The sequence below is a fragment of the Thermobia domestica genome, chromosome 17 (assembly GCF_964235325.1).
Source record: "Thermobia domestica chromosome 17, izTheDome1.hap1.1, whole genome shotgun sequence".
Classification (NCBI taxonomy): domain Eukaryota; kingdom Metazoa; phylum Arthropoda; class Insecta; order Zygentoma; family Lepismatidae; genus Thermobia; species Thermobia domestica.
This window is the reverse complement of record NC_137470.1, coordinates 150,123,841-150,151,074: the sequence shown is the minus strand read 5'-3', so window position 1 is coordinate 150,151,074 and position 27,234 is coordinate 150,123,841. Positions and strand designations below refer to the sequence as shown.

Sequence of the window (27,234 nt, the reverse complement as noted above, 5' to 3'; positions counted from 1 at the left end):
TTAAGAATTATATTGTGGATACTTCCGACTGGCTCAGGATCCCAACCTCTTAACTGTGTCACCAAGTTCATTACAAGACCGTTTCCATGAGCTGTTCGAGCAAACTGCCATTCAACTTCTATGCCAAAATCAGTTTTATATAAATTTAAATCGTTCTTTTTGTTTATGCACTAAGCCTCAGGTCAATCAGAATATTACTATACCTTTTCCAGTCTAAACTAGTTTCTCAAGAACTCAATGGGGCTCTATGCAGAGTAGTCTTTAGCATCGTATTAAAAGTGACTAACGTGTGATGCTAACCTCTGTATTTATAAGTTAGCAATGATTTATATTGAGTATGGTGCAGTATCTATACCAAAAAAACACTTTCCCGTCATCAGGCGTTTTGGTAATGATTTCTACAGCAAACTGTTGCTGTTTTGAACTTTTAACTCTGGATTTGTAAATGGATGAGGCAACATTAACGAAGACCGACATGTTCAACAAGTACAACAATTATCTCTGGGAATTTGAAATCCTCATGCTACTCTTTTGCAACACCATCAGCACAAGTTTCCATTAAGTGTATAGTGCATATGCACTTGATTGGTCCTTATTTGTTTGTTACCGACTTTGTGGCAGCAATCGACTCACGTTTATATTGACGTCTTGCCGGAATTCATAGAGCATGTACCATCCGCAATTGGGTAATGAATATGGTTCCAACACGACGGCGCACCTGCACATTTGGACCTGGATGCCAGAAATATATGAAATATTTGTAGAGCGTTGTATTGGCAGTGGTGGACTTGTGCCTTGACCACCACGATTGCCTGACATAACTACACTAGATTTCTTTCTAGTGTACAAAATATCTAACGTAACACGCGAGGACCTCGTTGCCCATGTCATTTAATCTGCTGTGGTGATCTAAGAAACACCAGACGCATTTAACTGTACCAAGCAACATAAGCGTGTCCGTGGGTTTTCTCGGGATACTCCCCTTTCCTCCCACATTATCATTCCACCAATTATTAACTTGTCTTAATTATCCTCTGTTAAACTGAAAGATACCATTTCATTTTCACTTCAAACAACACCAGATTCGTCGATGGCATCGGTATGATGCCACTGGCGTACACTTTTTGCAGTTCCTGAGGCATTACTCATTTCGCCTCATCGTACTGGTATGGAAATTTACACTATCATTCACGAGCATATAGAGAGTCGCAAGGGGTCAGACGGTGATGTAGGGTGACTCATTTTACACGTCTGATATTTGCATATTTGTACTTATGTAGTATTGTAGTTTTTACATTATCCGTCTGGAAAGTTCGTTTCCCCATGACTTTCAAGGTATCTACCTTCTCAACACAACCTTTTCAACTTTTAGTTACATAATCAGCTTTATTGCTTTCATTGTTTCTAACGTTGTCAATATTTTTTTGTCCGCTATTGAGAAGGGGGAAGAAGAGGTTCATGACGAGTCAGTGATAGTGTTAATCTCTACTGCAAGTGGTCCCACTTTTGAACCTAGGTGAATTCTCTTGCGCATCAACATTGCGCTAATTCTTTCAAACTCGTTAAATATAAATAAAAGTTTCCTTCAGCGCTTAAGGCACGATCGTAAGTTATTAACAGAAGACTATTTCCCTACTACAGCCACTCTCTTTTGTAGTTATGTAACCACGCACTAAAAGTCCTTCGCAATCCTAATTCTCCTCAAGACATCGATGTGCCGTCAACAATTTTTTGTTACCTTCTGGGACGTAGTTCGGATGGCATTCAGTATCTCCTCCACATCCATCGAAGGCCCCGGAGCCGGTACAGAGACTTATAGTGTGCTGTTTAAACAACCTCGTTTATGCGTGTACACATCGTCGCTGACGCGCCTGGTCCCCGTGGACGCATCCCTCCGCTACCACTCAGGCCTCCCGGCTCCGCTCTTGTTCCAAATCGGTTAGATAAAATTCGTGCTTTTTAGTGGCCATCAAGCACAAATTGATTTGTATTTTATGCAATACGTGCACACTGTATTTATACTCAATCACAGTTACAAATAAACTATAATCACTACCAAGTGAGCCCGAGTCACTACCAAGTGATTTGGGGGAGAAACTAAATAATACCCATGTAGTTCCACACGTTATGAATAGTACCCGCCTATCTTAACGGAATACCCGGGCATCTCTCCTTTCATGTGGGGAAATCCGGGAAGGTTCTACAACACAGGCCCCCCATGTAGGTTAGTAGCTCGGTTAGTCCCTTTCTGTACCAAAGTCTAACATTTAATCCACATAGTATCGCCGAGTGAGCGTTAGCGAGCGAAGGTGGGTTAGAGCTCCGCAGGGCACGTTGTTTTATTACAGCTCAATTGGAAGGGGAGGACCTGTGTTCTAGAACCTTGCGGGAAATCCCTTGCGCTGCCACTAAAGGATTCTGTCACTCATTTTTAGATATTGGGTGACAAATCTAAAGCCATAACTTACTGCTTCAGAACAGTAGCTGGTATTTTTTGAAAATATTCACCCCTAAAGCTCGTTTTCTCATGCTACTGACAACCTGTCACTGAGACTAAGTGATTTTGAAGAAATTAGGGACCTCGAGTGGAGGAATAGATCGCGAATTAAGACTAGTGCTATACAAGTATCACGTAATAATGACCACCTTACATGAGGTATTAATTTGCAATCATCAATTAATACTGATACTACATTAATTCTCTAATATTATAGCGACATTTTATACCCAGACTGTTTGGAAACCCTGAAAGAGAAACTTTCCAACCAGAAAATATTTCTTGGGTGGGTATGTGGAGAAAGAACTCCAAAATCGTGGAAATTGAGTTATCTGGTTACGAAGAAAGCATATATTCTGCACCAGGCTGTATAGTGCTGTCTCCAGTGGCGTACTTACGATTTTGTTTCAGGGGGCTTTTGCTATTATTCCTGAAAATGTGAAAATTTTACAAGATATTTCATTTACTTCAAAACAGTAAATAAAATTTTTTGGGGGGGAATCCCCCTTAAATACGCCATTAGCTGTATCTCATATTGCCACTGGTTGCAAAGGAACTTCATTTTGAATGTCGCAGTAACTGTGCGATCATACGGAGACAAGCACTTTAAATTTAGTTATCTCCACAACAACTTACCTCAATTAACATATCAACACGAGATTTAATGTCACATCACACCGGTCCAGACCCTCACCCCCTAAAAAAATCTTCGTATTCGACTAGTTTTTGACGGACACGGTGGCTCGGTGGTAGATCGCCAACCTCTGGTGCCTACCGGGTTTCTAGTTCGAATCCCGGTCAAGTTAGTTTGTAGTGGACACCATAGTGTCCGACGGTTTTCTCGGGATACTCCCACATGCTTATTCCACCAATTTTTCCATCATTCACTCGCCTTAATCATTAGTCTCCGTTAGCCTAAGGGGCGTAATCGTAGGACGTTAAACTGAAACATTTCATTCCACTTCTTTCGAATAACTCTCGTATAACTTCTTCACATAACTATACTTGGGTAATAGTATACAACAGTGCCTCATGATCTGTGCGCGTGCATACCTCCTACTGTTGCACTACGTATAAAAATGATTTTATTACATTTAGAAGTAGTAAGAAGCATCCACGTGCACGTGACATGCGATGTGTGTTTCAAATCCCTCACATATACTCATACACTACGTACAAGGGCACATTATTATTCTTCGCATACCATAAAACACAACGAAACGCAACGCAAACCGACGTACATTTTATTTTATATTACTCAGTAATTAAATGAAAGTCGCATTTTTACCTCATTTTCAAGTTCCTATATCCTCAATGAATAATCCTTAAAAGACTGCACTTCGTGAGTCCTCGCTAAATGATGAGGCACTCTCGTATACTATATCCTTTTATTCCTTTAATAATAATAAAGAAGTTTTTAAATATAGGTAGCAGTAATTAACAATCACTCATTGTTTTTTCGGATGCAGAACACAGATTCAATACTATATTAGACCCCCGAAAAAAAAAACAAAAAAACTTTGGACCCCTTCCAACAAAATTCTCTGGGTGCGCGCCTGCACCTGGTAAAACGCCATATACAGTATCGCAATGTTCAATTTAGTGGTAGGCGATATTCGACAGAAAAAGTTATCTCGATCAACTGAGTAGATAATTGGGACGTCAGCAACTTGATCACATGTCCCCGTCGCAATAGAGGACTAACATGAAAAATAATCTTGTATTTATGCACAATTACACGTAAGTTCTGCGGTAACGAAACTTTTTTTTAACCTCAACTGGCAAATGTACGAGTTAAAAAGTTACGGGTTTCAAAAAATGAAATAAAATAAAAACGATATCTCTAAAAGAAAACTTTAACGCATAAGGCCTTTACTATAACTCGCCTAATATCCTAATCCTCATTCCATTTCCCAACGAACATAATTTCCTGTTAATAAGGATGGGCGGATGCTCGTGGTTGGTCCCCACCCCCTACAAAGAACTTTTTCAACCTCAAAACAACACAACTGTCTGGAAGTGACCCACCAATCTGGTGTTTTAGTGTGCATGAAGGTGCATACCACAATGCTATTTTTAAAGCAACGTCATCGAATTAACGTTAATTTCCTGTCAAGATTGCGACACGACTACAAGAACGTATGAAGCCAAATCTCCTGGGGGCTAATTGATAATTCATGTCTGCTACTAATGTAAACGCAACTCCACTAGTAATAAAAACAAATTACTATATTTTGATACATAAATTATTATATTTAATTAGATATCTAAGATGATATCTTAATATTAAAATCTAATTACATATTTTAAAAAATCCAACCCGCCACATTGACAACAGATCGCAGAGTGTATGTTCCTTATTCATTTAAACAACAAAAAAATTCTTACCATGGTTAATGTGATAACAGACTATTTACTTGTTACAAATCACGTTGCTTCGACTTTTAACACCTTCAATAAACCTTGTTATATCGTGAAAATCTGCACTACCAAATTCACGTTCGCTCCTACACGGACAGGAAGTTTACATTTCCATTCCACATCCGGGTCTCGTGATCGGTGATCGCTGTGATACTCTAACTTCTTCATGAATAGTACGGTTCCGAATCGAATCGTTTACAAACAAATGTAAAATAAATATAAAACATTTTTACATATACTTCATATTTATTGTACAAAAGAAAAAATAACTTTCATTTATTATACGATACTTTAATAATACTCTAATTTCTGGCATTTAAGTCAAATACGATGGCCAAATTAAATGAATGACATGAGATGAGTTGTACATGAACGAATCAAAGAAGCTGAATCATATCAATTTTGGTTCAGGATAAGTACATACGATTCTTTTGTACACCTAAGGGGCTATTCACATGCACCGTTACTCACTGACATATTAATCGCTTCAATTCATTTTGAATGAGAATATGGACACAATTCTGTCGGCTGCCAACAGTGACCAGTATACCGTTGTATAGAGCGAAATTTTATGTTCTCGAGTGAGTGAATGCGTGCCAAAAAGGAAGGAGTTCAATGTTGCCGGGTCTGACAATTTCCATACATAAAATGGATTTTTATACATATTTGACGCTGGTATGATTTATTTATTTATTTATTATTTAAAATTGCGGAGTTAAGGCATAGACTTTTCTTCCACTCAACCTTGATTATGGATCTTTAATATATATATATATTCTTTGATTTAACCGAACTAACATGAAATAACAACTGTTCCGTAATTTTAGTCAGAAGATATAAAGTATCTACATATGTAATATAAATATTTCTATTAAACATTATTATTGATAATAAATGAATCATTCGAAAGCGGTTGTTTTTGGTGTTATGCAATGTAATTTATCTAAGATACGAAAAGGGAAGCCATTCTGAGCGTATACCTGAAAGAGCCACTGCTTATAATAATTTGAAAAAAAAGTCTTCTAGTGTAATAATTTCCCTTGAAATACACCTGAAAACGTATGAAAATAGCCTAGCCTCACTTCTGAGGACATTTTTTATTCTTCAATTTGCACACAAAGTTTGAAATGAAGTAATAAAATAAGCAAACAGCCAGTTATATTTCTAATATTTAAATAATTCTATAGTTGTTTTATGTTGGTTATTTGTCTCCGCATAACAGTCACTAAAGGAAGCAAAGGGGAAGATTCATTAACCTAAGTTAACAGTTTTTTTAATTCGAAATTATGTGGTATCATCAGCACTAATTTAACACTAACTTTGTGTATAGGTTTCATCTGAATCGGTTGCATGGGTGGGACTAGTGTGAACCTATCTACACCCAGATTTTTTTTTTTTTTTTTTTTTTGCGTTTTGACGTCTGTGTAACAGCATATTTTTTAAAACATTATAGATCGTCAGCACTAATTTTTGGCATATATATTTTAAAATTAGCACCGGTGTGGGTGGGACCAGGTTCACGGACATTTGTCCACCAGCTTTCACGTCGAGAACGACCTAAAACAAGGAGATGCGTTGTCGCCATTATTATCTAACTTTGTTCTGGAGTACGATATAAGGAAAATCAAAGATAGCAGCCATTATCTAGAGCTGACTGATATTCACCAGGCTATGGTGTATGCTGATGATGTAAATTTAATAGGGGATGATAGGAGAACAATAGAAAGAAATGCAGAGATCTTATTAAACGCTTGCCGAGACATGGGTTTAGAATGCAGAGAAAACTAAATACATGGAAGTACGTCGGGATCGTAATACGGCAAATTATGGATGAGTTAAAATATCAAATAATACTTTTAATAAAGTGGACACTTTCAAATATTTAGGGTCAATATTAACGGACGAAAACCATATTCACGAAGAAATTAAACGTTGACTAAAAGCACGGAACTCGTGTTATTATTCAGTTCAAAATCTCTTGTCGTCACGAATTCTGTCGAGGAATTTGAAGCTTAAAATATATAAAACGATAATCATGCCTGTTGTTCTGTGTGGTTGCGAAAGATGGTCGCTGACTCCGAGGAAAGAACGTAGACTGAAAGTATTTGATGTAGCATGTAGGATTTAGATTTCTGGGCTTTCGGTATCGAAGGCCATCTTAGTCCGTTATGTATCAGGGATGAGTTTCTCGGCGAGCAAACTATCCGGGGAAAGGGAAGGAAGAAAGAATTGGGAAAGGAAGGAACCTATGTGTTAGGGCCCTATGCCTGGGACCTATATATGTTAGATACCACTCTAGCATTTGCCTGGTGTGAATGATGAAAACCTCATTCAGGATAGCTGGCCTGAAAAGACTTTTTACACTCTTTCGTCCGAGTGCCCTAACAGCACAAGATGTGCTAGTCATGTGCCATTTAGGTGTCCCAGCTACTTTTTAAGTACCCGACACTTAGCACAAATGATATTCATGTGCTAAGTATATACTTCAGCTACCTACAGTTTTAGGTACTTGTTACACCTAATTGACATTTGCAACTATGTACCACAAATATAGTATTTATATACCTGGCTCAGTTTCACACACTAACAGTAATTTGTTTTTATGTCGTCACTTGGGACATATATCTGTCATGTTTTAGGTACGTCCTTTATGTACACCTTGTCTCAAAAAGGTTGAGCGCATTCTTTACTGGTGTTTTGAGGCAAAAATTTTCTAAGTCCAGCTTAGGGTATCTTCGGGAAAAAGTAAGCCAGGTTCGAACCTCCAAGCCAGCCTTTGCAATCGGGAAATAGTTTCCAGATGTGTTTTTCTTCTTTTAAATATAATAAGACTTGTTACCAAGTGTATAAAACAGCAACATTGATTGAAATACTTAATGATACAATATTTCGAAACCTTTTTTTTTTAAAAATGTCAGCACATGCTTGTTTGTCATTTAGCTCTCCATACGTAATGGAACATTTAAATACGTTAAAGAATCTTTCCATATGTAAAAGAATGCTCAAAGTTCAGAAATAGAACATAATTATCGCCTGAGTACTAAAATAAAAGTCAAAGTAGAACAGAAACAGCGTTTGTAATGGATATGAATGTCATAATTATCTTGAGATCCGTTATACATCGCTAGAAGCATAGTTCTAGAAGTCCTTGTGCTAGCTCATTGGTAAGCTGTCGGATTTCAAATCATAAGGTTAAGAGTTCGAATCCCGTTTAGGTTAATCCTTTTTTTAAATTATATTTTCCGCAATGCATGAAAAATTATATAAAATAATTACATTAGAATACATAAGTTCTGTATATATAACATAATCATTGCAGAACATAGTAATTACTATGTTTAAAATATAACATCTGAGATGATTTTCACAGTAGGTCGGTATTATATAGAGGATGTAAATACAAGTTAAGAAACTCGTTCAATAGCAATAAATAAATCATGTAGTGTATTTATTTGCAGCTATTTGTCATATAGAGGGTAATTCTCAACATTCATAATACAGAATGTCATTTATGTTCTTGAAAAGTTATTCGATGCATAAACAGAAGGTATAAACAGAGAATCCAAAGTCGGAACGCTCGCAAAAAAATTCATGAACCCCAAAGGTCACGTGAGCAGACTGGAATTGTCCTTATGAAGCATGCCACAGCAGAAAGTCTTTACATAGATTTTCAATTCAATTCCTGATATATGCTTTTGCAATGTGGAAGTGGTGATGCCTTGAGTCGCCCTCTCTCGCTCGCTCGCTCGCTCACTCTCTCTCTATTTATACAGAATATAAAAGTGGATTTATGTGTGTATTTCAACATAATTCTGATATATCTAGAGCAATTTTAACTATATTTCTTACAGTCTGGAAAAAGAGTACTGTCGGGATACATATCAAAAATGCTAGAAACAGGTCGATATTAGTATCGAATCCATAGTTTCGTCGTCGCTTAGGTAAATAGTTCTACTTTCAATTCAAGTCCAATTAAGCTCCCATTAGCACCCAGGGTGGTTACGTAGCGACATAAAGATACCGAAATCATTCGATATTAGAATCGAATCGTAAGTTTTCAGCGCCGCTAGCAGTGCAGCATTTCCCATTAGTCCACATTAGTCCACATTTCACATTAGTCCCATTGCCTAGAGGGCAACATATTTGCAGAGTGCAAAGTTTAAAACTTGAATAATATTTTAATTTTTTCCGTATGAAAAAGTTATAAATCAAGAGCAAATATACTATTTCGCGAACAATCCTCTTTTACTATTCTAATATGTTTAATAATAGCGTAAGAAATTTAATAGTAATTCAGAACATGTTTCACAGTTGTTATTTTTTGTTACATAGTTGTAGCTGTAGCATGTAGTGAGTGGAATTTAACTGTAATAAATTCACTAATTTACCATATTCGAATTAAGTTTTATTTTTAAGTTCGGGATGAAGGGGCGGAGAAATATATAGTTATTGGGGGCACCGAGCTTTTCTACATTTTACTTTCAAGCTCTCCATTTTTCTTTTGTCATTTGTTCCTAATAAAAAAAGTTCAGTAACTTTTGGATTGTCATAGGATAATAGGAGTTGGATTTTGGGATGCAGCCTGTGAGATTCTAGAGGAGCTAACTGCTTGAAAAAATATTTTTGAATCATCTGTAACATATGAAATAAGGATATGTATCATAAAAAATTGAAAGTAACTATGTCTGCGTAATCATCACGGTCAAATTGCAAAGTCAAATGAATTGACGTTTGGTATATAATCAGGCTCCAATCCCAACTGGGAAGTTATCATACGCGTGTCACTTTCATTATAATACATATCCTTAGGGGGAGTAGAAGTCCGAATTTTTGCGAAAAATTTAGTATCTCACAAGCCCTTCAACTGAGAGCTGAAATTCAGCATATAACTCTTTATTAAAAATAAAGAGAATATGTCCTGGCATTTTTTAAAATTATCTTTTATGAGCGGGGGGACGGGGGTGCATTTTCTATATATTGGAAATTGGTAGTGGGTTGATTTGTAAAAATAATCGAAAACGATTGATATTAGTAGAGAAACAAATTGAGTAATGCAAACTAAAGTTCTTTTTGAATTTTATACCCACTGCTTTCTATTTATAATTGCTGAAGCTGGTGTTTAATATATGGAGCGTTCCGAGCATAAGGCAATCAAGCCATAAAGTTAGAGAAAAATGGCCATAAAATTTGTATTCTAAACTTAATTACATGGGCATTTTCAATTAGTACGGCATGCTTAATTATATAGAAAATTAGTTTCTCTTTTTTTTTTTTTTTTTTTTTTTGTTACGTTGGTCTACTTTTTCTTGATTTGAAACTTTCAAATTTCACCCTATTTTCTACTGAAATGTGTCTGTAAGGCAACAAAGAAATAATTATATATGATAAATTTAAATTCATTTTAATTTGGAAGATGAGAAACACTTTGCCATTATATATCGTAAAGGTCAGACCCACCAGTATTGTAACAGAGAGGTGCTTGAGCCATTAACGGTAGAAATTCAAACTCCGGTAAGTGATAATTTCACAGTCTTGTTTTATGACAAGTGTAACCTCTTTAGCCAATGGAGAGGAGGACGTGGGCCATCGGTCAGAGTTGATGTCGATGGGTTTTGGTGGGTCGGAGTTGGTCACAATGGTTCAGAGTGGTTCATAGTTGGTGGTGGGTCAGAGTGGATCACGATGGTTGATGGGTCAGAGTGGGCCAATGGAGCATTTGGGTGGTGGGTGATAGTGGGTCATGGTGGGTCGTGGATCAAATTTTCATTGACCCACACCATCTCTGGTTAAAATTGTACTAAAGATAAGAGGCACCGAAGATGCATGTCGGCTATTATGCTCAAATTTTGCTCATGGATAGTACTCCACCAAGAAGCAATAAATCTGAAACGGTTCACGGTATCACCTTCTAGAACTCGAGATGTAGGGGTTTGTCTGATTGGCTAAATTAAGACGTCAATGATTTATCCTTCAACAACCAAGCTTTTTATGATCGTTTCCGTGGGGAAGTCAGAAGAACACGTGCCTAGTAATCGTAATATTGATAGTTTGCGTCCACCCCGGGTATTTGTTTTGTGTTTCTTTGATTCACCTAAATATAAACAAATCACACATATAGGCATTTTGACATATTTTGGGAGAGTAATTTTGTGGTTCGTTGGCGTTTCATCGCGTCTCTGCTGCTGGTAGTAAAGTTTTCAAAATGGAACTTGGGCCACCACGGATCGTCGCTGCGGGGCCACCAATTTCTGGCGAGAGGTCAATAGTTGACCATCTGTAGTTCACCGACGCTTACAGCTTAGAGTAATGAACGATGTCTTTGCCTTGTAGAGTTCATGACTACCGACGTCGGCAGTCAACTAGCTTTTAGTATTCCTTTACTAACCATCTATTGTTCATGTTTGTACACGGTGTTGTCATAATAATAATAATAATAATAATAATAATAATAATAATAATAATAATAATAATAATAATAATAATTATTATTATTATTATTATTATTATTATTATTATTATTATTATTATTATTATTATTATTATTATTATTATTATTATTATTATTATTATTATTATTATTTGTAGTAATAGTAGTATAATTGATGATAGAATAATTATTGTCTATGTATTGTCTAGGTAGGACTACACACAGGATTTTGCTCGTTTTGGTTCGACTTGACTCTAATCCGAGTCGAGTTGGAAGATATTTTTCGCGCCGAGTCCAAGAGTAGACCTCAAAGATGTCTGTTTCGAGTCGAGTCGAGTTTCAAAGAAAAGTCGTTCGTGCCCATCCCTACTAATGAGAGCTTAATCGGAGTTAAGCGAAATTGAAAGTCTCACTATTTATCTAAGCGACCCCGAAAACTATGAATCTAATATCGATCATTTTCTAGCAATCTTTTATATGTATCCCCCTCCCATTCACCATAGGTAACCCGACAGCACTCTTTTCGAAACTATAAGAAATGTGGTTAAAATTACTCTAGGCCAGTGGTTCTCAATCTAATTCCTATCACGATCCCTTTTTATCACACGCTCTTGCCAGCGACCCTTTTCTAATTTGTTTTATAATAAGCTTGTGTGGGATTTTTAACATACCTATTTCTATAATAGTAGAATCCATTTTTTTGTTTATAGTGAACAGTGCCATGGAAAATCAGCGCCCGGGGCGAGAGTATAGTACGATGTCACCGTATATATGAGTGACGTCGACAGACTAGCTACGAAGCGCCACCATGGTTGGCACGAAGCTCAATAGCATTTTCAAAATAAGCCCTACCTTTCCTTAATTTTGAGCACATTTTATTACGTTTTTCCTTCTATTTTACACATGTGCACATGCACTTTCCTAACATGAGTAACACACTTCCTCCGAAATGTGTGGCCCCTTTTTTCGGCTCCCGGCACTGACAGTGGATACAGCAACTGTAATATCTATATTCCCAACGACGAAGGTGCTGGTTCAAGATGGATGTTAAACTCCTTCATTGAAGAGGCCATTAACGTATTCGATCTAAGCCCACAACTTCTTGACCAAATAATAGAATGATCATGCGACAAGTCTTTGCAACTGGTTTTTTGTAACGAAGACTTGGACAAGTTCTGCCTGATGAGGAGAGAAGAATATCCTGGTCTGGGGATTGCTGCTTTAAAAGTAATAATTCCATTTGCTATATCGTACTTGTGCGAAAGTGTGTTTTTTAATGGTAAACATTAAAACAAAGATAAGAAATCGCTTATCAGTTGAAAATGGCTTGATAATGTTCGTCATGAAGATTGAACCGGACATTGCTGAACTAGTGAAATTACACCATGCTTAGGTGTCTCATTAGGTTTTAATTTTAATTGTATTTCAATGTGCAGGTTTTGTTGCATGTGTATTTTTCTAGTATTTCTATATACAGTTCTCATTAGTTTTATATCATACCTCTTTGATTTAAATTCATTTTTAAACAACTCTACTAACTAACTAACTCTATGGCCTATGGAACCCGGAGGTTCAATGCCGCGTTCACAAAAGCTCTACACTGACTTCTATACTTAGCCAATTGGATCCAGTTTCTACTTTGTATATTCGTATCTCAGCGAGATCCATCTTAATATTGTCCTCCCATCTGCGCCTAGGTCTTCCTAATGGTCGTTTTCCGATTGGTCTTCCAGTCAAGATTTTGAAAGCGTTTCTACTTTCTTCCATTCTAGCTACATGACCTGCCCACCTAAGCCTTCTAGACTTGACGACCCTAAGAATGTTGGGTAAACCGTATAAATTATGTAGTTCCTCGTTATGAAGTTTCCGCCATTCCCCATTCCCGTTCCTCTTGGGTCCGAATATTCGTCTAAGGATCTTGTTCTCAAATACTTTCAGTCTATGTTCTTTCCTCAAAGTAAGCGACCATGTTTCGCAACCATACAGAACAACAGGCATGATTATCGTTTTGTATATTTTAAGCTTCAAATTTCTCGACAGAATTCGCGACGACAAGAGACTTTGAACCGAATAGTAACACGAATTCTACACCCTTTGAAAATGTTCAGTAGACTTATTTTTTATTGTTCTTTACAGTGTGTATAAAAAATAAAAGTATGCCTATCAGAACAAAATTAAAAATAATATTTAAAAATAATTTCTGGTATTAGATTCTAACTATATTTATCTCTTCCGCCTATCTTCGCGATCCCCTAGGGGCCGCGACTCCCAGGTTGAGAAACCCTGCTCTAGGCATACATGAGTTATGTTGGAACATACATACATACCATTTTATGTGTATAAATGCAGATAAGAGAGAGTTGAGAGAGAGCGATTAAGGAATTACCGCTCTCAATCTCTTCACTTTACTTTTGCGATTCGCGAATTTCTTACGTGACAGTTTGGGGCTAGCTAGTTTTTTGTCTTGGACCACGATCCGATTTTCGATATGCTCTACCTAAATGCTGTAATGCGAATATTGAGAAGTTATCTGCGATGAAAGTAGCTGCAAATAAATACATTACATAACTTATTTATTGCTATTACACGATTTTTTAAATTTGTATTCAATATTCACACATAACACACCGACGTTCTGTCAATACCTCAGATGTTATATTTTAAAGATAAGAATTACTTATGTCGTGAAATGATATGAATATATATATTCAACTGATATATACAACTGATGATATGAATATATATATTCAACTGATATATACAACTGATGAATTGTAATGTAACTATTTTACATAATGTTCATGCATTGAGGAAAGTAGAATATCATAAAAGAATTTCACCTGAACGGGTATCGAACTCACGATTTAAACGCTTGGTGGTGTACCACTGAGCTAACATGACCGCTTTTCGGAAGCTGCTTCTGAAATATAACTGAGCTCATACGTAAATGCTCTTTTCCGTATGGAAATCACAATGACGAAACGAGAGTGTGAATACATAGTCTCGAAATATTGTATCATTAAGTATTTCAATGTTACTTTTTTCTACACTTAATACCATTTCAACATGTCTTATTATATTTAACAGAAGGAAAAACATATCTGTACATCGTTTCCCGATTACTAAGGTTGGCTTTGGAGGTTCGAACCAGCAGCTTTAGTTTACTGTTTTCCGAAGATACCCGAAGTTGGACTTCGGAAGAGTTTGTCTCAAAACAGCTATCATCATATCGCTCAATCTGTTTGGTATATGGTATATGTTTTTATACGTGTAAAGTCAGTATAACAATTCATTCTTTAAACAGCTTTTCGTATGTATTAATATTCCTTTATAAAAACTGTTTTTAATATTATTATTACGGCGCACCATTTTCAGATTTCTTTCGCGAGTCGTTGACCAAGTCGTTCCCCACCAGCGTTGCCAGACTCACAGCTCGGAATTATTCCAAAACCTGATCGAACTTATGCTAGATTCGGTCAAATTATGCTAGATCCTCATAATTACTAATTCAGGAGTTTAAAAAAACGAAGTTGAGATACGATAACGTAACTTAAAATACACAGAGAGCAAGAATGCATGGATAGAACTCAATACTTCACGCACCAAAATTTTAACTCAACTAAATTAATGCAGTCGTTGCCAGACTCAATGGCGTATATATCGTATAAATGAATGCAAAGTTTCTGTTTACATATTTTGAAAGAAAATTACTTCGCAGCATAAGGGGAGTTGGGAATCGTCTGCTGGGGGGGCGGCAGATTTTTGGTCGGTCTCGGAGCTGTCATTTCAGGAATAAATATGATCATGAAGTCAGAAATAAAGATGGTGAAGTTGTCAAAAAGTTGGGGGGAGAATGGCCCCTATAGCTCCGCCCATGCCTCGGAGTTAAAGGATTAGAAAACCCTGGGTGGAGCCACAAAAAAGCCCAAAGACATTTCGAACTTACTTCGGAAAATAAGACTGCCTGTATGGTTTACCGACTGTATGAATCAATGGAAGAGGATACATTTCTGCCGTTCTTTTTCTTCCCACGACCAACTTCTTTCTGATCTCCAGGTTTTACGGCTTTTTGATAAACTTGCTGAAATTGTGCTAGATTTGGGCAGGATGCTAAAAGCAAGATGCTAGATGCTAGAGACATGCAAATTATGCTAGATCTAGCATCATTATGCAAGATCTGGCAACGCTGTTTCCCACAATAGGCGTGTCGTGCAAGTAACCAATCACACGTCAGGTACTAGCTTTTACCTATTGCTTCCTTCTCACAGCACAGAACATTGGTAACTATGGATAGACGTACAGCAGTAATTACTTTATGGGAGTTGGAAGGTTATTCTGCAACTGCAGCTAGCAGGCGAGTAGGTGTCCCGGCCTCTACAGGAAGGCGATGGATTCGGAAATATGGTGCTACAGGTCAGACTGATAATTTACGATCTCCTGGTCGTCCGCATGTGTCAACCGAAGCCCAAGATGCGAGATTAGTAAACGAAGCCCGGTTAGACCCACTAAGGACGTCTAGACAGCTAAGGGAAGTTTCTCTCTTTCCTGGTAGAAAGCATACAGCTCTGCGAAGGCTTCGTCATGCTGGGTTACGTGGCCGTGTTGCTGCCGTGAAGGAAAAACTCTCAGATGACCACAAAATTTACCGTCACGCGTTTGCACAGGCGAATGTGGGTCTCAATTGGGAAAACGTAGTTTTCTCAGATGAATCCATATTCACAACATCAAAGGAGGGACGCCGTTTTGTGTATCGTCCGAGAGGCACCCGATATGACCATGGAAATGTGGCTGCTTGCAATCGCAGTGGCAATGTATCTATTTTATGTTGGGGTTGGATTTCCAGTCGCGGAGCAGGACAGCTTCATAGAATTGAAGGACATCTGGACAATGCTCAGTACTTAGACATTATCAGTAATATCATGGTGCTATCTGTACGAGTATTTCAGCCTGATGGTGTAATTCAGTTCCAGCAATACCAGTCGCCAATACATACTTCCCGTGTGAGTCAGGAATGGTTCGCAGGGCACCCTAAGGTTGATTTAATCGACTGGCCGCTCGTGGAGCAGACCTCAATCGCATGGAAAATATGTGGGCAAAAGTGAAGCGTACTCTAAGGGAAAGTTGGCCTGAGGCAGATCCACCAAGAACTCAGGATGACCTGTGGCATCTTGTTTCCGAAGCATGGCTGGAGGTAGGGGAAGGAGATAGATTTGTCACCCATGTAATAGATTCCATGCCCAGAAGAATGGAGTGTGTAATAAATTCAGAAGGGTCTTGGACACAATATTAATGTCCCCGCCTCAACTCCCGAAAACAGCCCTTTTCAGGGCTACCTAAACGCTTCTGAAAATATTTATAGAAGTAAACCACTCCTTGTATCCGATTTCTGTGCAATCCTACTAACAAAAGAATGATAATTAGCTGTAGGCTTTGAACTCAAGACCTGTTTATTGGCAAGTCCGTACTCTACCAGTGAGCTAACATGAACACGCAAACCCAACCTGAAGAAACACGACTTTCAATTTCTGGTATTCGATGACAATGATGCTCATATACTTGGCAAATGTTGTATTCAACTTGGGATATTCCGCAACACCATGGGCGGCGATTAGGGGGGGCAAGAGGGGGCAGTTGTCCCCCCCACTTTTTTTGAAGTGACGCCCTAATTTATATAATTTCATTTGGAAATGTAAACAGAGTGTCCACACAATTTGGAGAAAAGATCTCTGACTTTTCCCAGACTTTTCATGACGGAAGTTCCAGGTTTCCCTAATCCCTGAATAACTTAAAAATATAGAAAAAAGGAAGAAACTCCAGCCTCCACACTCCGCATAGTTGGCCTTGTTCTCTTCCGCTTCTGTTTTTCTTTTTTCAATTTTCTTTCCAAAGGAATGTAAATTTACAAACATATGCATGAGGCCGATATTGATTAGGCCTACATATTACACAAAATGTGAAGTTACAAACGAAAGTGTGTAGTATACAGAGTACTTAAGATATGAAAAAAATACAGATTATATCCTTACACATTATAATATCAATTACACAGCATTATAATATTGCCTATAGTAATAAACAGTTCATACATGATTTTACTGATTATTAAAAAAAAATACACACACACACACACACTTTTGCTGGTGCAGTTGTTAAATGCAACACATTTAGAAATTTGTTTTAATCCTTTCTCGCATAGTTTTCTTCTCATTGATCTGCATATCCTTCTTGTTGCCTCCACAGTTTAATTTTCTTCTCTTCTTCCTCCAGCTCCTTTAGTTGTTGCTGAATCTTCTGTTTCTCTCTCCTCTTCTCGTCCCCAGCATTTATTTTTCTTTTCTTTTCCAAATACACCTGACATTATCTCATTGAACTTCTCACTGAATTTATCATACCTCCGATGATCCATATATTCTCGTCACAGAATCATATATGATCCGTTGAGCCACCAGAGATTCTTCTTGTAAATTGTCAACAATGAGAATTTTATTTATTGTGAAACCACTTTCAAAAAATGCGTTTCCGTGAAAGAAAAGAAAACACAATTTCATAACTGACCATAAGTCAACGAAGTTCTTCCCATTTCCTAAGACTAAGTAAAAAACTCATCAAGTTCAATACCATCTCTGTCATTGGCTATGAATTCATTCGAGTGTTCCTTAAATTCTTCAGTCTGAGCTTTCACTGTGAGCTGGAGATTATATTCCTTCGCGTTCTCAGCCACTTGTCCAGATATCCTCGTGACACCATGCAGTTCTTCTAGAACAGCGTCTACTCTTTTGAGCAAATATGCCAGGATGCAGTTAGATATGCTTTTTCCCCAGAAAATTAGTTTCAACAACTATATCAGAGAACACTGCCTCTCTCAATATCATCATTGAGAACACTACATTTTGCATCCAGTAACATTAAAGAAATCAACCCTATTTCATAAAATAAGTAATTGAACAATGGACCTAAATCGATTTTTCCCTGACTTTCCCTGACCAATCTGCCATTTTCCTGACTTCACCTGATACATTTTTTTCCTTGACCTTTCCCTGACTTTCACTTATTTTCTAGAATGTGGACACCCTGGTAAAGGTTTTGTATGTATTACTGTTTCATAAGGAAAAAATGATGCCATATATTTGCCGTTGCGTGAGTACGTATTGGATATTTGTCTTCCCGTGGAGTTACGAAAGCTACAGGAATTGCGTTTTAATTGCAATTCAAAGCAATTAATATTCCAATTGCATATTTCCTTAAATGTCATAGCATATGCTTGCAGTACTTACTGTAGGCCTATTTCATTTTCTAAGAGTAAAAATATTCATTTAATGGCATGTGTGGAATTAAAAGTATAAGTTGTTCGTTAATTCCCAGTTTCAATGTAACTTCTGCAAAACAAGCGTCATTATTCATTACTATGATTAATATTATCCTCTCTATTTATTTGTTTTGCAAATCTATTAAATAATCTGATCACACAATTTTCCAGACAGAATTTTAAGATGTTCATGAGCAAGAACTCAAATCTCTTCTTACACTTTCCTTGTTTAAGAATATAAAGGGCTACCTACATGTATTGCTCTTACGAATTTACTTAATAAAATAGAAATACGATATACGACATTTTAACTGAAAAAGATAGTATCCTATTAGGTATGCAACCTTTCATCAAACATTGTTAGAAACAACCAGAAAATCTAACATTGATATACAATTGTTAAGATCATGTCTTGCCCCCTCACTTTTAACGTCCAACCGCCGCCACTGCGCAACACACACACATAAACAAAGCGAAAGAGAGAGAGAGAGAGAGAGAGAGAGAGAGATGAATATACAAAAGCATATTCAACGTATTCGAATGAGACTCTAAGTAACGACATTCCGTTCTAAAGAGAGTTTGTGTTTCTTCCCGTGACGTTAAGGGGATCGGGAAAAGTTATGTGTCTTGAAGCAGGATACGACTTTGGATACTCTGTTTATACACTTTCTATATCCGTAGGAATATATTGTATTTCACGAATGTAAATGACATGCTGTAATGAGAATATTGAGAAGTTACATCTGTATGACAAATAGATGCAAATAAATACACTACATAACTTATTTATTGCTATTAAATGATTTTCCTAACTTGTATTTACATCCTCATATATACCGACCTACTGTGAAAATTATCTCAGATGTTATATTTTAAACATAATAATTACTATGTTCTGCAATGATTGTGTTATATATACAGAACTTATGTATTCTAATGTAATTATTTTATATAATTTTTCATGCATTGCGGAAAATATAATTTTAAAAAAAGGATTAACCTAGACGGGATTCGAACTCTCAACCTTATGATTTGAAATCCGACAGCTTACCAATGAGCTAACACAAGGACTTCTAGAACTATGCTTCTAGCGATGTATAACGGATCTCAAGATAATTATGACATTCATATCCATTACAAACTCTGTTTCTGTTCTACTTTGACTTTTATTTTAGTATTCAGGCGATAATTATGTTCTATTTCTGAACTTTGAGCATTCTTTTACATATGGAAAGATTCTTTAACGTATTTAAATGTTCCATTACGTATGGAGAGCTAAATGACAAACAAGCATGTGCTGACATTTAAAAAAAAAAAAAAGTTTCGAAATATTGTATCATTAAGTATTTCAATCAATGTTGCTTTTTTAAACACTTGGTAACAAGTCTTATTATATTTAAAAGAAGAAAAACAAATCTGCAAACTTTTTCCCGATTGCAAAGGCTGGCTTGGAGGTTCGAACCTGGCTTACTTTTTCCCGAAGATACACGAAGCTGGACTTAGAAAATTTTTGCCTCAAAACACCAATAAAGAATGCGCTCAACCTTTTTGAGACAAGGTGTACATATTGTTTCAGATACCCTAACAGCACAAGATGAGCTAGACATTCGCCATTTAGGTGTTCTAAATTCATCTCCCACATTTGATGCATTCATTGCTTCTTTTTCTAAGCGATTGTGTACTAGAAGCAATAAACGCATTAACTTTATTAGATGGCAACTGTCGCCGATCATATGAAAGTGAATATGGAAGAACCATGAAATAAAGTAAATAGACACTCGTCATTTTGATATCAAATTACATGGCGAGCAGATTTTATCTGATCCCAATCGGTCTTCGTCGAATATACGCGGTTAAAGGAGCACTCTGATTAGTCAAATTCAAAAGACCTCAACAATTTATCCTTCTACAAGCGACATTCTCTTCATCGCCTCCTCGGCCAAGTTGGGAGAGCACGCGGCTAGTAATCCAAAGCTTGGTGGTTCGTGCCCACCCTACCCTGGGGTAGATTTTTTCACTTGTTTGAAGTGTTTTTTAGACTTAGCATAATGTAAACACATTACGCATATACGCGATTTAACATATTTTTGGGGAGTAATTTTGTGGTTGATTGACGCTTACGGCATGGGGAACATACTAGGCACGTTCCGCAGGTACACCTTGTCTCAAAAAGGTTGAGCGCATTCTTTATTGGTGTTTTGAGGCAAAAATTTTCTAAGTCCAGCTTCGGGTATCTTCGGGAAAAAGTAAGCCAGGTTCGAACCTCCAAGCCAGCCTTTGCAATCGGGAAAAAGTTTGCAGATGTGTTTTTCTTCTTTTAAATATAATAAGACTTGTTACCAAGTGTTTAAAAAAGCAACATTGATTGAAATACTTAATGATACAATATTTCGAAACCTTTTATTAATGAGAGCACATGCTTGTGTGTCATTTAGCTCTCTATACGTAATGGAGCATTTAAATACGTTAAAGAATCTTTCCATATGTAAAAGAATGCTCAAAGTTAAGAAATAGAACATAATTATCGCCTGAGTACTAAAATAAAAGTCAAAGTAGAACAGAAAGAGCGTTTGTAATGGATATGAATGTCATAATTATCTTGAGATCCGTTATACATCGCTAGAAGCTTAGTTCTAGAAGTCCTTGTGTTTGCTCATTGGTAAGCTGTCGGATGTCAAATCATAAGGTTGAGAGTTCGAATCCCATCTGGGTCAATACTTTTTTTTTTAAATTATATTTTCCGCAATGCATGAAAAATTATATAAAATAATTACATTAAAATACATAAGTTGTTTATATATAACATAATAATTGCAGAACATAGTAATTATTATGTTTAAAATATAACATCTGAGATAATTTTCACAGTAGGTCGTTATTATATATGAGAATGTTAAATACAAGTTAGGAAAATCGTTTAATAGCAATAAATAAGTTATGTAGTGTATTTATTTGCAGCTATTTGTCATACAGATTTAACTTCTCAATATTCTCATTACAGTATGTTATTTATATTCGTGAAATACAGTATATTCCTACGGATATAGAAAGTGTATAAACAGAGTATCCAAAGTCGTATCCTGCTTCAAGACACATAACTTTTCCCGATCCCCTTAACGTCACGGGAAGAAACACAAATTCTCTCTTGAACGGAATGTCGTTACTTAGAGTCTCATTCGAATACGTTGAATATGCTTTTGTGTATTCATATCTCTCTCTCTCTCTCTCTCTCTTTCGCTTTGTTTATGTGTGTGTGTGTGTTGCGGAATATCCCAAGTTGAATACAACATTTGCAAAGTATATGAGCATCATTGTCATCGAATACCAGAAATTGAAAGTCGTGTTTCTTCAGGTTAGGTTTGCGTGTTCATGTTAGCTCACTGGTAGAGTACGGACTTGCCACTGAAGAGGTCTTGAGTTCAAAGCCTACAGCTAATTATCATTCTTTTGTTAGTAGGATTGCACAGAAATCGAATACAAGGAGTGGTTTACTTCTAGAAATATTTTCAGAAGCGTTTAGGTAGCCCTGAAAAGGGCTGTTTTCGGGAGTTAAGGCGGGGACATTAATATTGTGTCCAAGACCCTTCTGAATTTATTACACGCTCCATTCTTCTGGGCATGGAATCTATTACATGGGTGACAAATCTATCTCCTTCCCCTACCTCCAGCCATGCTTCGGAAACAAGATGCCACAGGTCATCCTGAGTTCTTGGTGGATCTGCCTCAGGCCAACTTTCCCTTAGAGTACGCTTCACTTCTGCTCACATATTTTCCATGAGATTCAGGTCTGCTCCACGAGGCGGCCAGTCGATTAAATCAATCTCAGGGTGCCCTGCGAACCATTCCTGAACCACACGGGAATTATGTATTGGCGACTGGTATTGCTGGAACTGAATTACACCATCAGGCTGAAATACTCGTACAGATGGCACCATGATATTACTGATAATGTCTAAGTACTAAGCATTGTCCAGATGTCCTTCAATTCTATGAAGCTATCCTGCTTCGCGACTGGAAATCCAACCCCAACATAAAATAGATACATGACCACTGCGATTGCAAGCAGCCACATATCCATGGTCATATCGGGTGCCTCTCGGACGATACACAAAACGGCGTCCCTCCTTTGATGTTGTGAATATGGATTCATCTGAGAAAACTACGTTTTCCCAATTGAGACCCACATTCGCCTGTGCAAACGCGAGACGGTAAATTTTGTGGTCGTCTGAGAGTTTTTCCTTCACGGCAGCAACACGGCCACGTAACCCAGCATGACGAAGCCTTCGGAGAGCTGTATGCTTACTACCAGGAAAGAGAGAAGCTTCCCTTATCTGTCTAGACGTCCTTAGTGGGTCTAACCGGGCTTCGTTTACTAATCTCGCATCTTGGGCTTCGGTTGACACATGCGGACGACCAGGAGATCGTAAATTACCAGTCTGACCTGTAGCACCATATTTCCGAATCCATTGCCTTCCTGTAGAGGCCGGGACACCTACTCGCCTGCTAGCTGCAGTTGCAGAATAACCTGTAATATGCCATTACAGTCTAATGATATTATGTTCTTAATAGGAGGGTGCCCGAAATTTTTTGCACCGACTGTACCTGACGTTTAACAAAAAATTTCTGGCTGTTCATATAATTCGTAATATTGTTCATTATTCTATTTCAAATTAACATGGAAAACTGTAAAAAAAAAAAAAATTATTGGGAATTATAGTTTTGGGAATCAATATCTTTATTTATATTTTAAATTAGTTATAAGTCTTGTATATGGATGTGTATATGGATTATTACAATTCTTACGGTGTCAGTGCTACTGAAGACACTGGTTTTTGTTCGTCTAACTTAAAAGTCGAAAGGACTGAGAGAAACTACAAATAAAGGTAATATTGTGATGTTATTAACATCTAAAATCTCTGGAAGCTAAGGAGCCATAAATTTGCCAATTTTTATAGTAAAAAACCGGACTGTAGAGCAGAAATAGGAAGTCAACTCGGTAACGCCATGTTTTGCTGATATAATTAGTGGTGGACAGGTTCTGTGAAGTGCATCAGTTTGCTAGTTGTTCTTAGAAAGAAAAAATCTATAAACAGTTTCGGAAGAGTAGTGTTTCTCCCTTAAAATATTCTCATCCTGAAAATTACTCCTTTTAGAGTTACGTTAGGCCTGCCCCACTGCCGTTTGTGTTCGTGTATGTAGTAAATGTGATTTCTTTTGTACTTATTTAGTAATAACATGGCGGTATTTAATTTCTTTGTAGTTAGGATAGTGATCACAATGCACGTGTGAATTATCAGTAAGGGCTCCTATCTGACTCCCAAATTGGGAGTACGGCTTCCAGCGGGATGAGTTGAACATTTAGTTTGTTTCCGGGTTCCTGCCCCTTCAGGGCAGGGGTCCTATTGTTAGCTAATACTTCGATACGTCCCCTCGGGGGCATTGATTAAACACTTAAGAATGTGATTCAGTGAATAAAAGGGCCAGCTGGCCTTGTCCCTTTCTTTCCTTTTCCTTTCGAGCCGATTTAAAATGGTAAAATATGAATGTTTTCTGTGTGTATTTATCGGTATAACATGTGTTAATGATAGTGATGATTGGTGTGTATTGGCATGATGTGTCTTGTAGTTTGAGTAGTATGTGTATATTTGTAATGTAGTATCAGTGGTAGTGGTAGTTAAGTGATGAAAGAGTGTGTGAGATAATTAAATACGGACAGTGTAGTATTTACTATGCGATAAATTTTTATTACTCCGTCATTAAGTGAACGTAATATAGTATAATAATTCCGTGTACAAGGTCACATTCCGTTGTTCAAGGGTTGATTATATCGTCGCTAGCCCTAGTGTCAAAAGTCAGTACTAACCGCCATTCTTCCGTCGAGGTGCTTAGTGATTTAGTTTTCATGAAATTGACCTTTCTTTCCGAAATAAAACCTAGAAGGTATAATTCACAGCCCATATGAATGTACAGTTAGGTCAAGTGACCCAAAATTAATATATTCTGAAAGTTTCAACATTCTGCATAGTCTAGAAATCGAGATATTTAAATAAATAAACAATACGTAAATTTTTAACAGAAGTCGGGCGATATGATGCTAGTTCTTCGCTTTGGAATTATATTAGATGTTCATTTTTCTTCGTGGCTGCAGAAGTCAATTGTTGCTGCAGAAATTTCGTAAACATTAAATATTATCGCGGATAATTCTATTTTCAGTGAACATACGTAGGATTTTTTTTCTTTCTTCTTAATAAAGCTACCGAGTATTACATAGTATTGTGTGTTTGGGATGAAAGAGTCTTGGGTTCGAGTGAGGTTGTCGTGCGGTGATCAGAATGGGAAATGTTTGTAGTGATTATAGATTTTAAAGTATTATGATGAAATGTGTAAATAGGCTGGGCGTAGATAGAGGAAACAGGGTGTTTGTAGAATATAGCGTCGTGGCAAATGAATATTAATGTGAATATGAATATAAAGTGTATGAATATTGTAGTAAATGAATATAGAATATAGGACACCCATATAGTTAAATATATAGTAGCCCAGTGAATATTTCGCCGTGTGTTGATATATAGATATTGAATAGATACGTGTAACTACAAACATCTCAGGTTCTGACCCCTGCACCATAATATCACGCGGACCGGAGGGCGATATATAGTCGGACTATGGTAATACTTTGTAGTTTAATGTGTTATAGTAATAATCAACCATAGTAATACCATCTGATAGAATGGGTAGCATCATATAATCGTTGACTAGACATATTGAATAATAAATTATGAAAAGACAGTAGTAGTTATACAACAGGGCTGTAGTGAATTATATTTTCTGGTCGGTTTTTTAAAATAGAATATCCTGCTCCGTGAGATTTTTTTTTCCCCACGTTACCTACTCGAGCTAGCTTACAATGTTCATGGAGGCGACAGCTCTGTATCAAAACAATTAGTTATTGAGATTTATTCGCGTACCCGGATGTCGACCCCTAGTCCCTTTAAGTATTTTCATTTCTTTTCTTAGGCCGTGTCCAAAAGTGCATAGTGCACACTTCGAGGATGCACACTCGAAGTCTACAAATGGAGTGCACACTAAATAGTGTACACTTCGTAAAATTAGCTTTTGATCAGCACTTGCTTACAGCGCCTCGTTGTGGTGGAATATGGAACATTGATGACAAAAGAAGGGAGAATTACGCGTACTAGAAAAAATTAGCATGCTTTTTTTTCTTTAGATGAATGACTTTCCAGTTATATTAAAGATAAATAAACCGTACAGATTGACTATATGGGGTAACCATAAAATGATTTAAGAGTTTTTTTCATGTATGCCAACAGCTTCAGCTTTGCCGTGCCTGCAAATATTTGTCATTTTGGGTATTTCACGCGCAGATTAACAAGAGCGGAGCATAAATGCAATACATATATAATATATGTGTGCGTTGTCTTATGTGCACAATAAACTCGTAACAGCATAAAAAACACTAAACTATTGGCGATATTCTACTTTATTAGGCATGCTTGCGGAGGGAATATTTAATAATCTCCCGAAAGAAGAGTAGCACTGGTGATTAGGGCGCTGAAGACACTTTTGCGAATTAGTTTAGGAATTTTATTGCAACTGAAAGTAGGCAACGTGCAAGAGCGTTAGGACACCGAGGGGAGCGGTATTTACAATAATGTGGCACAAAACTACTTTGGGAGAGGGTTGATACTGAGTATAATTGCTTCCTGTACGGTAGATTTCACAACAATGAGAGTATAATTGTTGTAGTTCTACTGTATTCTTTCAGTTCAGGCATACTGATTGAACTCTTTCTACCATATTGCGCTAATATTGAAGTTCCTTAGATGTTATTCTTTCACTGTGAATTTATTGATTTTACCTGGAAATCATCGAAATAGTGTCTCCGTATTCTTAATCTACAGCAAAAGTTAACACATAGAAGGATGACAAGGAAAGAAATGGTAAAGTTGAACAACATGAGGACCAAAATTACAGAAAAAAGCTATTATGTCGCTATGAAATACCAATTTATAAGGATAATGCATACTCAAGGCGAATAACCCTAATGAAAGTAGTATGGTAAAAATAACAAAAAAAAAAGTGAGATTACTATCTTATAAGCCTGCTTGAATGGAGTTCTGTATATTGTATACACTTCAACATTTACGTGCATTTTACTACGCTTTCGGCGCCCTACATCTCTCTTGAAATATACCGGTACTCTCCTACATGCTTCCCACTGCGAAAATGGTTATTCAGTAACGAAACAAATCCCCTCGTCCAAATATAAACGTAAAATAAACTACTAAAAATATAATAAGAATTTTATGAAAATTAAGAGACGGTTTTATGAAAAAATACAGTATGTAATGTAATGGCTCTCATTGTTCAACTATACGGAAGAAATTATTGTTCATAATCTTTTAATACTGGGTACAGTAATGGGATTATATGAATTAAGAGGAAGGCAAGTCTTTACTTTGGACATTTCTTTCAATGAATCGTTCAATGAACCGATTCGTAACGAAGACGGAAAAGAAAGTGCTCTGCGGGGTTCCAACCAGCCTTCACTCGCTAACACTC

General features: G+C 37.0%; 1 protein-coding gene across 3 annotated transcripts in view; it reads right to left on the bottom strand.

The window, feature by feature from the left end:
- The window catches only part of GMF (Glia maturation factor), an 87,598-nt gene extending 82,098 nt beyond the window's left edge, over positions 1 to 5,500 (bottom strand). Inside the window, exon 1 of one of the 3 annotated variants that reach the window (XM_081744430.1) lies at positions 5,390 to 5,500. In XM_081744430.1, the coding sequence (XP_081600556.1) occupies positions 5,390 to 5,395 (6 nt within the window). In that variant the 5' untranslated portion in view covers positions 5,396 to 5,500. Of the gene's footprint in view, positions 1 to 4,383; positions 4,582 to 4,885; positions 5,052 to 5,389 lie in introns of those variants that run through there. The other 2 variants (XM_081744432.1, XM_081744433.1) reach the window with 2 other exon arrangements.
- Positions 5,501 to 27,234: the final 21,734 nt, after the last annotated feature.